The following is a 13,497-nucleotide window of genomic DNA, read 5'->3' on the forward strand; positions in this document are numbered from 1 at the left end:
GACACCCAGGAACGCTGGTGGACAGGACACACCCCTTTGTCTCCAGCAGAGGAGCTTTTAATGAATGCTTTAGGTTTGGAAGAGTTGAACCCCCCACACCCCCCCGTCCCAAAACCGATCAAGGCCCTCTGGCCTGGCAGGACCAAGTGGTGATTATACCCCCCCTCCCCCGAAGAGGAGAGACTGGTGCTCTAAGACGTGTGTGTGTGTGTGTGTGTGTGTGTGTGTGTGTGTGTGTGCGTGCGTGCGTGCGTGCGTGCGTGCGTGCGTGCGTGCGTGCGAGCGAGCGAGCGCACCACTGTGCTGTATGTGTATGTTAACATTGTGCGTGAGAGGCGAGAGCGCACGCCGTGTGGTGTGTATAAATGCGCTCAGAAGGACACCATGGGAGGACACATATCAACGTGGACAGACAGTGGACAGACAAACCATGCGTTACTGCAGGGGACTCAAAAAGGCAGAAAAAAAAGAAAAATCCTTCCACACATCGCCGACTCTGAGACGAAAGGAGGAAGCCTCCTCTGGGCTGAAGCACATCCCAGACTGCCTTCTTCATCACGGGCCAGTAGTTAGTAGTCATCCTCACTTTACAAAAAAGAAATACAAATAAATAAAAATAATGCATGGTTCTTTTTCTCTCCTCCCCCACCTTTTGGCCTCACTGGTTTTGCCATGTTAGTCTCTGTTGTGGTAGATATGTCGGGCAGAACCGAAACACACCTCTCGTCCTCTCCCCTTTGGTTATTGGAGTCGGTCACGCGAAGGGATAACGCTCCACATGGCCTGTGGGAGGCGCAGAGTCGCGCGGCGCTTCCCTATACAAACCCCAAAGGTGTCGTTGTTATGGACAAAGTGCGGTTCCTACTCGACGTCCTTCGTCCCTCGACGGAACACAGTCTTTGGGGTGACATTTTATTGGTTGTAGACACGTGCTGTACCGTACACTGCGCTGCCTTGTGGGGGCTGGGCGCTGGCCTCGGTGAAGTCGTCCGTCCATTAGGGCCGATTCATACGGTGATATATCGCTATTTCTATGTGTCATTACTACGACTACAGGAGGGTCACCAGCGTCGGCAGGTTAGCTACTCACCAGCGTCTGGGTTACTGAGGTTAGGGTTAGGGTTTGGATTAAGGTTTAGGCATAGAGGTTAACATTCACCAGTGTCGGCAGGTTAGCTACTCACCAGCGTCGACAGCTTAGCATTTCACCAGGTTAACATTCACCCGCGTCGAAATACTGGGACGTAGAACAAATGTAATGTTGAAATATCGACACGCACCCGATTCATACTCCACTTTTAGAGGTGAATTTATTTCGTTTTGGCTCTGTCCAAACTACAATATGACGTCATTCAGAGGTTCGGGGGGTGGGTACCGACATCAATTCGGCTGTTTGGTGCCACCGATATTTTGTGACTCCCCGAACCGAACCAAAATAAATTTGGCTCTAAAAGTGGAGTATGAATCGGCCCTTAGCCGTTTCACGCTAGCCGCTGCTGGTGCCAACTCAGGTCCTCCAGACGTTGCATAATAGTTATTTTAATCCCAGAACAGCTGTGAGATTAAGTCATGGATAAGTTATTAATCCTGCATATGATAAAGAATGGAACGTAGGGACACGATATCAGTCATTTTGAAAGATTCTCAGTAAACTTTGCCCATCTTTAAAAAGCATCGATCCGTTATTTTTTTTAAAACACAAAAAAACGACCGCTTCCTGGTCAGACATTCGCAGTGGTGAAAAAGTACTATTTTTCAAGTCAAATTATCAATACTGGTCACACAGCAGTTTTATTCTACCTATGAGGGCAGATCATTTCAATGGGAATGGAGTGTTTTTTTGTTTGTACTTTCTTTTTTTCTTTTTTTTCCACAAATGGCAGCAAACCGCTCCATCCCCATTGAAATGCATGAATCCGCCCTAATAGGTAGAATACATTCATTGTAAGCTTGTAGTTCCAAATGGCCGGAACGTATTCAGAGCTGAAGTTGTTATGTTTTGTAATAACAATGAAAATCTACTACCGGTAAGTAACTAGTAACTACAGTTTTCAAATAAATGTAGTGGATTAAAAGTAATATGTTTCCTTCTTAGTGGAGTAGAAGTAAACGTATAGAAAATTGGTAATACTCCAGTTAAAGGTCCGCTGTCAGGGGGAAAAGGTGTCAAGCCCCCCCCCGCATTTAGAGCCCCACGGCTCGGCGAGCAGCAACATCTCCTCTCGGTGAAAACATCGTGTTTCCCATTTCAACAATTAAACATAAACAAGCATATTCACATGAACAATGGTGAAGTAACAACCAGATTTGGGGGGAAATATAATTTTTATATGCACAGATTTATATATAAATTTGTGTCTTTAGCTTTAGCTTTAGTGCTAGCCCAGTAGCCCTGTAGGAGCAGAGAAGTTGCTTTCTGGGGGCTGCGAGAGCGGCCCTGCGGGCAATGGGAAGAGAATGTACATTGTACAGACATACAGTAAGTAACAGTCAATTAAGTATTGATTGGCTTATCGTGCATTCCCACAATGACATCAAAAAAATATTAACTTGTTTTTAAGATGATTTCTTAAGGTGACAGTACCCCTTTTGGTGACATAGCCCCTTTAAGTACTGGAGTACCACCTCAACATTGTACTTTAGTTCAGTGCTTGAGTAAAGTAATTAGTTACTTTACACCACTGTACATGTGTATGGCCGTTTCAGCTCCACTTCAATTATGTGCTTTTTTTTTTTTTTTTTTCATATTTGTCAAGATATGTCAAACTTATATGATATGTCCCAATTATTGTCTAAAATTGTGTCACTGTTGTTATTATTATTATTATTAATTGTCATCATTATTGGAGCTTAAGTGGTTAAAAAGATTATATTACAAATGGAACCGTGGCAGCAGATTGATTTTCACTAGTCTTACAAATAAATCAATACTTTTCTACAATCTAGGAACTAAATAAATGATGTTGATTTTATTATTTAACAATCATGATTACACTGGGAAACCGTTTATGAATTATTCACCATTTCTCACGTTGTTTCAAGCAAAACAAACAGGATGTTGGAATCGAAGATCGAAGGGGTTTGTTTCAGATGTATACATTTTCTAACAGTGTAAGTACAGTTCAAGGGTGTTTGCATGTCTACATAGAGAGCACATCAAGTGTCGCCACATTTTGTACAGTAGGATACAGCAGAGTGTGTATATACATATATTTTTGAGATAATGTTACATCTCAGAGAGGTTAGTGTATCGGGGTGGGGGGGTGGGTTGATTTGATGTCTTGTACATTACTTTTTATTTTTTTTGCTTTCTTTCCTGGTTTTGTGTTGTGGGATGGATTTTGTAAAAATGCTTGTTGTTGATTTTGCTGTTTTTAAAAAGGGAAGGGGAGGGGGTTAAGGTTTGAGGTTATTGTTACTGTCCTCTAGTGATGATATGAATAATAAAAAAACACAAGAGACAATGCATATCTTTGTGATGTATACTGTTGACTTTGGACTCGCCTAGCCTCGCCTGAGACAGACTCACACAGTGAGATCACACAGTCTTATCAAGCGATTATGCAGATGTTAAGCCTCCTCCCTGCTTCGGTTTCATCTTCACAGTCACGCAAATGTATCCAAACATAAATCGATATCATCTAAGCATAATTATACAGCTTGCTATTTATGTTAAGATATTTTAAGATATAATACATTTTAAAATATCTTAACATAAATATTATTTTTGTGAACGGAAATGACGAACAGGTGACAGCTTCCTCTGTCACTTTTCAGGAGGTAAGTAATTTGACATTCAGGAGGTGTAGTTCCAGACTCTATATACTGTAACATTCAGGAGGTGTAGTTGCAGACTCTATATAATAAGGAGGTGTGGTTCCAGACTTTATATAACATTCAGGAGGTGTAGTTTCAGACTTTATATAAAAGAAGTCTTTATCTTTATCCTTATATACAATTTAGAAGTTAGCCACTCCCTGAGAAGTTAATCACGCCCCGTGTACTGTATCCCGCTGCTACACTGCAGCTATGTTAGCACAGACCCACGGCCCAATTCCCAAAACCATTTAACTAACAGCACAATCATACCTCTCGCTTTTGGACCGTCGCTATGCATTCTCTTTGCCCCGCTTTTCTGCCTCAGCCGCGAACGGTGCTACGTCACATATCTTTCTTCCTGAAAGGTCTGTCCTTCTTCCTGAGACGACAATCACTTATCCTTTACAGTCTCTCCTTCTTCCGTGTCTCTCAAGTAAACGTCCCTGACGTATGCGGATGCGACGTGCCTTTGCGCAAGTGGAACCTATACTTCTCTGCCGGAGCCGCCGCTACGTCACTGACTCCACCTTTGCCTTCAGAACCCATGTCGCCTCTCGCGACCGAGTTTTTCCCGGTGAACCTAAGCGCAACGGTGGGGGCTTGGGAGTGTGGGGAACACGCACCACTGACTACTATTGCTGATGATGGAGAGCTGATATAGCTTAGCCTTTGTATTGAAAATGAGAGGCACTCTTGCCGATTTATTAAGAGTCGAGACTCGTCGCCAATTGCAAGATATTTAAAAGTTATTTGGGGCCATGATGATGATGATATCCTTTTCTTCCCACAACTAGACTAAGGATTTATGTGCGAACACTAGGATTCGCCCGCCAAAGGCGGGCGATATTCTAGTATTGAACATGTAAAAAAAAGGTTAAAATAAAATGCAAAATTAAACAAAACTAGAAAAGAAAATTCCTACGAAATTTTAAGTGTGCCTGCAGCTCGCTAAGTGTATGCATTAGCATTTTTAATATTAGCATTTGTAGCATTAGCAGTAACATTTTTTACATTAGCATTATCATTTTAGCATTGGTATTTTTAGCATTAGCATTAGCGGAAGTAGAGGTTAGCATTAGCGGTTAGCCGTTAGGTCTGTCGGACCACCCACCGAGTTGGCAACTGGAGTTATGATTGTTTAAAGGCCAGCCAATAGGAAGCCGGGGGGGGGGGGGGGGGGGGGGGGGTTATCAATTACAGCTCGTCCCTATTGGTCATCTAAGTACACACACCAGGTTTCGAGACACTACCATGCTGCAAACTGGAGTAATAGCTGTTTAAATCCCAGCCAATAGGAAGACAGGGCAGGTCTTACAAGGGGCGGGGCTTAAGTCCCTATTGGCCGTTAAGTCCGGACACCGAGTTTAAAGCTCAGCCAATAGGAAGACAGAGGGGCGGGGCTTATCAATTACAGCTCGTCCCTATTGGTCATCTAAGTACTCACACCAAGTTTCGAGACAATACCATGCTGCAAACTAGAGTTATAGGTGTTTAAAGCTCAGCCTATAGGAATACAGGAGTGGGGCTTAAGAGGGGCGGGGCTTGAATAATAAGTCCGTATTGGCTGTTAAAGTCCAGACACCAAGTTTCAAGGTGATACCATGCTGTGAACTGGAGTTATGGATGTTTAAAGCCCAACCAATAGGAATACAGAAGGACAGGGCTTAATCAATATACCGTTTGTCAGCCTTCTGATTGGTCCCTGAGACTCCCTGACTGGCCAACCAGAAAAAATCATTCACTTTTTGCTATCGGGGGTGGAGTTGTGCAGTGAGAGAATGTTGCTTCAGGCTTTCAACAACGGTCCGTTCTGCACGGCACAGCGAGCGTGCAGTACGGCGGCGCGAGGTGATAGCGATTTCGCTCATTATAATGAATAAGCTTCAACAAACTAGTTCACATGTAACTAAGAGTTTTGATTGGGTACATATATTTTAAATGGGCAGAATTACGAAAGCCAGCCTATTATGTGAGGAGAACTATAGGCTGGCTGTCATTTTCCTACCCAAAATGCACTGCGCTTTCTCTTTCTATTTATCTCCTGTCTGATCCAGAGGATTAAACTAATTAAAACATATATTTTCGGGGGAAAACTACTGTTTTGCTATGTAACTACTGTACTTTTTTCTTCCCTTTTTATTAATATCACGAAGATGTGTTTTTTTTTTGGTACTTTATATAGCTGTAATGAGGCTATGAACAATCTTTTTTCCCCATCCACTTCCACTATAAAATAATCTGCAATGGTGATTCTGTCCCACTGGGATTAAACAAATTGAAACATATATTTTCGGGGGAAACCCCCTGTTTTGCAATGTAACTACTGTACCTTTGTCTTCCCTTTTTATTAATATCACCTAGATGTTTTTCCTTTGGTACTTTAAATTGCAATAATGAGGCAATGAAAATACCCTCTCCCCCCATTCACTGCCACTATAAAAACATTCTGCCCAGGGTCATTTGTACCACCATAGTAACAGGGCAGAATGGGGCGGGATTTGCAAATGAGAGAATTACAGCTTGTCCCTATTGGCCGGAAAAAGTGCAAAGTCGTGTGAGCATTTTAAAGTTTAAATCATGTTGCTAGGCAAAAGTATGCCAGAGTAATGTGGCGCCAAAGTTTCTGGGTTTTCTTTTTCGGAGTCCCCCATTCAAAGTCAATGGGGTTTTTGGGCATAGTTTTTTATGAATTACGTCGCCATGATAATGCGGATAGGAAAGAAAAGTAATAGCACATAGGCCGAGCCGCATGTTTTGATGTAGATATTGCGGGGGTTTTGCCATTGCATGGCAGGCACTTAATAAGTATGGCGGTTTTGCCATTGCATGGCAGGCACAATTAACTAAGTATGGCGGATTACAATAAGGTAAAAAATATGTATATATATATATATATTAATACATCTTTATTCAAAAGTCATGACATACAAGACAAGACAGACAGTGAAAGATATAAAATGCTTTTCACTGGTCTTGAACCACCAACCTTTATTTCTCAGGGCAAAGTTATTTCCTCTGTGCTATAGAGCCATAGTACGTCTACAGGGGACTACAAATAGGATTCAGAAGCCTAAGCTTTCTTTTCATAATTTAAAGTTTTTTTGTTTCCTTTTAGGTGGACAGTGAGTGAAAGACAGAAAATGTTCATAAAGGTGTTAAACGAGATTAATTTTTACCCCTGTAGACTTACTAAGGCTCTATAGCACAGAGGAAAGAACTTTGCCTAGAGAACCAAAGGTTGGTGGTTCAAAACCAGTGTAAAGCATTTTAGTTTTGAACAAAATGCCTCAAATCATGAACACAGCGTGCAATTTTCGTGAAATTGTGCACGCACATTCAAAAACAAATGCCACGCTATAACAGGCCAATTCGTGTTTACTGATCAGTCTAAAATTTTGTATGGGCACTCCCAGTATCTCTATAGTGTTATGCTCAAGACGGATTTGTCAGATATTTCATATTCTATCCTGATTGTCTACCATTGGATTTTGATTCCAAAGATTGGAGGATTTGTTTAGAAGAAAATGTCTCAAATCACGAACACAGCCAGCGATTTGCGTGAAATCTTCCATGCACATTCCTACTAGGTCAAGGAACAAGGTCGACTTTTGCTAAACACATCTTTGGAACAAAATGCCCCAAATCATGCATGCAGCGTCCGATTGCTTGGAATGCCCAAGAACACATGGTACACTTTTCACATTGGCCTATTATAGGGCAACCAGGAGGCCACAATAACCTGACCTGGTGGAGACTTGTGCTCGGAAGAGCTCTGCTTCTAGTTTTTACATGTTTTGGACCCTTGCCTGTACCTGGATTTTCCCTTGCCTACTGTATACGCCTTTGTGTTTGGATAGACCGCCTGTGTTTGGGACCTGGATCGAACCCACGGAAAACGGCTAAGCTTAACCCCTCTCAACAGACACCACGCAGCCTCCGTCCTACTTTTAGGTCCTATTTTGTTTGGTGCCTGACAGGCAGTCCCCACTCTGGTTCTGGTGAGATAACTCAGCTTTCACGAAACTGATTCATGGGTGATCCTGGATAAATTAATCCAGGACAGATGATAAATTCCGGCTTAAACACCAATGTAGGTTTTGTGAAACAGCCCCCAGGTAATTAATTCAGTCAAAGAAAACAGTACAGTATAAAATGCTGTATAATTTAATCGTTTTATTTCAATGTACAAAGTTTTACCCACATATACAAAGGGAGGACATATTGGAATGATAATGTGTACCTGGAGCTGGTGAACCGTATGGTAGAAGCTAGAGATTGGTAGAACAATAGTATCTCTTTATGTCAGGGTCACAATTATGGCATTCAATGTTTTGACAGAGTGAAAACAATAGAACCGTCATGACGAGGTGAATGGAATGGTCTTAATAACGAATTCATGTACAAAGTCTTACACTATTAACATACCAATGAAACCTGGTTTATTTACCCTCCTTTCTCCCATTAAGTATTTTCTGCCTTTTAAAATAAAATAAATAATTATGTATTTCTTACTTCACATTTTCTGGGATGTTTGTTGAAATGTATACAAGTTTCTTTTTTTCGTTCTCAGCAGCAATGGAATCATATTTCCAGGTGAAATATTGATGTTTGAGTCTTTAGAAGGACACAACATTGGTTATCAAAAGACCTAGATAATAAACTCATGCAATGTCTGGACACTATATATAGTCTCTGGCATATTCTTATTCCCTGATGGTCACAGATGCTATACCTCCCTGTGCATACAGAATTAAAAACAAAAAACAGACCACTAAAGTCACTATTCATTTTTATTTTCTAGATGTAGCATCTGCAAATAATTGCTTAAACATTTATTATGAACACCATTCTCTTGTGTTACCGTGGGGAGAGGGCTCTATGCATATAGAACCTACCCCTGGGTGGGATTCCAATATAAATGTAAAGAGGATTTGTGTCTCTTGAATCAAAGTGTCCTATAATAAAAAGTTATCTTCCTTTCTCTGTGTGTGTTCAAATTATCAAGCTGTGAGTTGGTATGTGTGTGATTCAGCAGCAACACTGTGCTGCATTCGGGTTCAGTGGTGTAAACAAAGTAACTAGTAAATGTACTCAAGTACTGTATTTAAGTAAAACTTTGAGGTACTTTTACTTTCCTGGAGTATTAGCAATGTTTAGAGACGGAGACAAATATTGCACTTTTTACTCAACTACAATTATTTGATGCAGCTTTAGTTACTATATTACTTTATTTTACTATAATTGTGTAAAATAGATCTATTTTCACCTATTTAAAAAAAATGCACTTCATAATTTGCACTTTTGAATAATAGAATATTGACTTGATCCACCACTATGTATATGGCGTTATAACTGGTTAATCTGCATCTAATGTATATCAATTCACCCTTTGTCAAGTCCCGCCCATTGTCCTGCCCCTCTCCACACCCATTGGTTGCTTTGACTTGGAGGGACATTCAGTGGGACATTCCATCCACTGCCATGTTAATTCAGTTGCTTCATATTGTTATTCTGTGTGCTCAATTCTAATTTCAAACTTTGTTTCAGTCAATTGGAGCTGCTCAGTGGCAGCATAGTGAATCAGCATGTTTTTAAATGTTTTTATTTCTCCAAGAATTATGTTTTAGCTAATTCAACATAAAAAAGGCGGAACCAGGGCGGGACAAGGCAGATAGAGCCTGCTGGTTGGTCAGTCAGGGACCAACCAGGAGGCTAACAAAGGGTGAATTTACACATAGTGGTTGAATCATGATGCGGAGATGATGTCAAGGCACCTGCAGATATGGTTTGGTGATGCACTATAAACATGGAGTGGTGTCTACACATCTGAGAGATCACAGCAGATGATCTACACAGCTGGGTAGATCACAGTAGATGATCTACATTATCTGAGGAGATCACAGTAGATTGCGGCAGTTCTTGTCTTTCGATATGTAAAAATAAAAAACTATGTTTTAAAACTACGTATAATTCCCTGACTTATACCCTGTATATACAACATATAATGACGACACAATGTGACATAGCTCTGTTTAAAGGAGTAGTTCCCCCCTTAAAATGATTTTTCTTTTCTGTTGATTACTCACGCCATGAGGACTGAGTTGAATACTATTTTTTGAGTTTATGTCGCATTCCGAAGACAATAATTTGATAACAATAAATGTATTCCCTTTGATTCTGGATGGGGACCAATAATGCATTTCCCTCCTTTAACTCCTTTTCAACAGTTTTTATTACATTTTGACACTTGCTTTGGCAATGTAAACGTATGTTTTCTCATGCCAATAGAGGGTATGCATCATGCCACTCAGTCATAGAGCAGCATGAAGCATTAGAGTTTAGAAGCACTCGTTGGGAAACTCCTCATGACTCCTGCTGACTCCTGCTGACTTCTACTGACTCCTCATGACTCCTGCTGACTCCTACCGACTCCTCATGACTCCTGCTGACTCCTCATGACTCCTGCTGACTCTGTTTTTTTCCACTCAGTGGGTGTTCCCGCATAACTTCCAGGTAAGATGATGCCATATATGGCTCCTTTGAATTGAAATTGAATTGAAATCAGAGCTGAAATGATAAGGACCCCTTGGTCCTTAGGGTTAGGTAAATGATAAGGACCCCTTGGTCCTTAGGGTTAGGGTTAGGTAAATGATAAGGACCCCTTGGTCCTTAGGGTTAGGGTTAGGTAAATGATAAGGACCCCTTGGTCCTTAGGGTTAGGTAAATGATAAGGACCCCTTGGTCCTTAGGGTTAGGGTTAGGTAAATTATAAGGACCCCTTGGTCCTTAGGGTTAGGGTTAGGTAAATGATAAGGACCCCTTGGTCCTTCCGTCTAACAGAAAAAGGCTAGTCGTCTTCCTGTCCGTCTAACAGAACAAAGGCTAGTCGTCATCCTGTCTGTCCGTCCGTCCGTCTAACAGTACAAAGGCTAGTCATCTTCCTGTCTGTCTGTCTGTCCGTCCATCTAACAGAACAAAAGCTAGTCGTCTTCCTGTCCGTCCGTCCATCTAACAGAACAAAGGCTAGTCATCTTCCTGTCTGTCCGTCCGTCCGACCATCTAACAGAACAAAGCCTAGTTGTCTTCCTTGGGGGTGGCCGGGACGGGCAGCTCCTCCAGGAAGCAGGACCTGTAGAAGTTGAGCAGTGAAGTCAGCATGTAGTACCGGCTCTGGACTGAAGACATGTCGTGGTTTTCATCCGGGAAGATCTGAAGAACAGGAGGCAGGAGGACAAAGACACAAACACAGCATTGTTTTTGTATTTCATTATTTTCTATGAACTGAGTACAAAGGGCCCCAATGGAAACAAGCCATAGTGCTTTCTTGGGTTACATTGCAAACTGCTAATAAAGAATTCAATCAATCAATCAATCAATTGTCATAATTTCTCTTTCTGATATTTCAGTGCACAACCCCTTTGAAGTTCAAAGGGAGCAATTAAGAGCTCCGGCCAGCTCCCCCTGACAAAAACGTCCCTCCAAGGGATGAATATCAACATAAACAGTGGAACAGAAAGTTAGCTAGTTTCCCTTTAATCTAAACACGGAAAATCCGAGCCTTGGCAATCAATACGTTAATTTTACTTTTATTTGCTACCGTTTGAGTTTAAATGGAACACAGAGGAGGAAGGGTGGTTCTGCAGCGCGTAGTTAGTGTTGGCTCATCTGCAGTGTGCAGTTAGCATTAGCTCACCTGCAGCGTGCCGTGTAGTTAGCATTAGCTCAACTGCAGCGTGTAGTTAGCATTAGCTCAACTGCAGCGTGTAGTTAGCATTAGCTCAACTGCAGCGTGTAGTTAGCGCTAGCTAACATGCAGCGTGTAATTAGCGTTAGCTCACCTGCAGTGTGCAGTTAGCGTTTGTTCACCTGCAGCGAGTAGTTAGCATTAGCTCACCTGCAGCGTGTAATTAGCATTAGCGTTGGATGCAGACAGCAGTTTCAGCAGCTCAGCAGTATGCTGGAAGTGAACGGTAGCTGTGGGAACAGAAGACAGTAATTACACTGGATTCATCATAATCATCATGCTCCGGCACCGAGACCCCACTTCTCCTAGCCATGATTTAATTTACCCATTTAGTCCTGGAAAGCATCACTTTAGATTTTAACCACTTTAACCATTATTTGATAATCTATCTCATCTTTTACTGCCTATAAGCGCGCTTGTCAAATCCTGATTTGGTGCAAGACTGACTGCACAGGGGGGAGTGTCTGGGGGTTGGGTCTGGGGTTGCCACAGCAACCACAGTGCCTGTGCCTGAAGTCATGTGCCACGCAAACACAAACACGGTTTGATTTCCTTTAGGTTTCATTCTCACAGCCCTGGATCTGCTTTTCTCTGCTTCAGTGCTGGTGAAAGCAAGGCATAGTCCACTGGCTCCACTGATCTTTGAGACAGTCACACAGGCTGCCAAATACATATAGGCCTAACTGGGGGTCCTTGACAATGTTGACATGAAAACGTTTACCGACTGGTAAGACTTGTACAGTTCAGTGATTTTTTTCTCCTTTCTTTCTTCTTTTCGTGCAGTTGAGGAAGTTTTTACTCAGATTTCTCGTCCTGACTCATGTGTTTTTTTTATTGTAAACATATGAAATAAGCATGTTCTCACCGTCTGCAGTGCCGTGGATGATGAGCAGTCTCCGCTGGGTGGTTGCCACGGTGACGTTACTGAACAGACTGGAGATCTGTGGAGGACACAGGCTTTGACTCTGAAAAAAACACTCAATTCTTCTTCACTCAAGTAAAAGTATCAATACTGCAATGCAGGGACACTCTGTTACAAGTAGAAGTGCTCAGTGCAACGAGTGACTGAGTCCAGAAGAAAGAAAGAAAGAAAGAAAGAAAGAAAGAAAGAAAGAAAGAAAGAAAGCAATGCTAATGTTTTACCTGATATCTGCCATCCTGCTTGCCTGGAAATCCAAAGTATCTTTCAGTGAAAGCTGAGTCTTTACAGGAAGAAACAGAAGAGATGAGTTGCCGGTGTTCATGCTGTTCTGAACCTTTTAGAGGTCATTGTTCACACGTTACTTTCCTACATGTGATGTAATGGTGATTGATTCAAAAGCATGGCATTGAATAATGACATGAATGGAATTCATGAACAGTATTTCATTGGATCAGGGCTGATATTTCCAACTGATGCTAGATGTCTGGGCCTAGCCTGGACCAGGGTTTCTCAAAGTGGGTGCCGTGATGCCAGTCCAGGGGTGCCTCAGAATAATCGGATAATATTTGGATCAATATCACTACATCAATATCACTTCACGATACTTAGTAAACCAGACTTGACCTGCACTGTACTTGACAAGTTCTTTTTCCATCTACAGCCAACCAAAAATAGCCAATCTACAAGCTCACAATGTGTCACAACAGAATAGGGATGCTGGGTTTCAAGTGGTTAAACATCAAGTATAACGTTACTTTCAGTCAGTTCTGATGGAAACGGATAATTCTCTGTGTCATAGCCTGCCGTATCTCAGGTGGAAAGATGTGCATGTTTACGTCATCTGATATGTTAACAGTGTAATTTAGGGATGCCATGGATGAAACGTTATTTACAGGGGTGACCTGAGTCAAAAAGTTTGAAAACCCCTGGTCTAGACAACAGATCACCCACGTTCTGACTGCTTTTTGTAGGAAGCATGAACTTTCAGCATAGTTAGTATAATGCCATATTG

The 13,497-nt window shown here is 41.8% G+C and overlaps 1 protein-coding gene across 1 annotated transcript in view; it reads right to left on the bottom strand.

Moving 5' to 3' along the window:
- Nucleotides 1–10,893: 10,893 nt before the first annotated feature.
- The window catches only part of LOC308307451 (inactive dipeptidyl peptidase 10-like), a gene marked incomplete at both ends in the record, with an annotated part of 76,911 nt that continues 74,307 nt past the window's right edge, over nucleotides 10,894–13,497 (bottom strand). Inside the window, 4 exons of the mRNA XM_080752714.1 lie at nucleotides 10,894–11,028; nucleotides 11,714–11,793; nucleotides 12,429–12,504; nucleotides 12,707–12,765. Of these exons, the coding sequence (XP_080608840.1) occupies nucleotides 10,894–11,028; nucleotides 11,714–11,793; nucleotides 12,429–12,504; nucleotides 12,707–12,765 (350 nt within the window). The remainder of the gene's footprint in view (nucleotides 11,029–11,713; nucleotides 11,794–12,428; nucleotides 12,505–12,706; nucleotides 12,766–13,497) is intronic.

Source organism: Nannobrachium achirus (assembly GCF_963921795.1).
Source record: "Nannobrachium achirus genome assembly, chromosome: 22".
NCBI classification, from domain to species: domain Eukaryota; kingdom Metazoa; phylum Chordata; class Actinopteri; order Myctophiformes; family Myctophidae; genus Nannobrachium; species Nannobrachium achirus.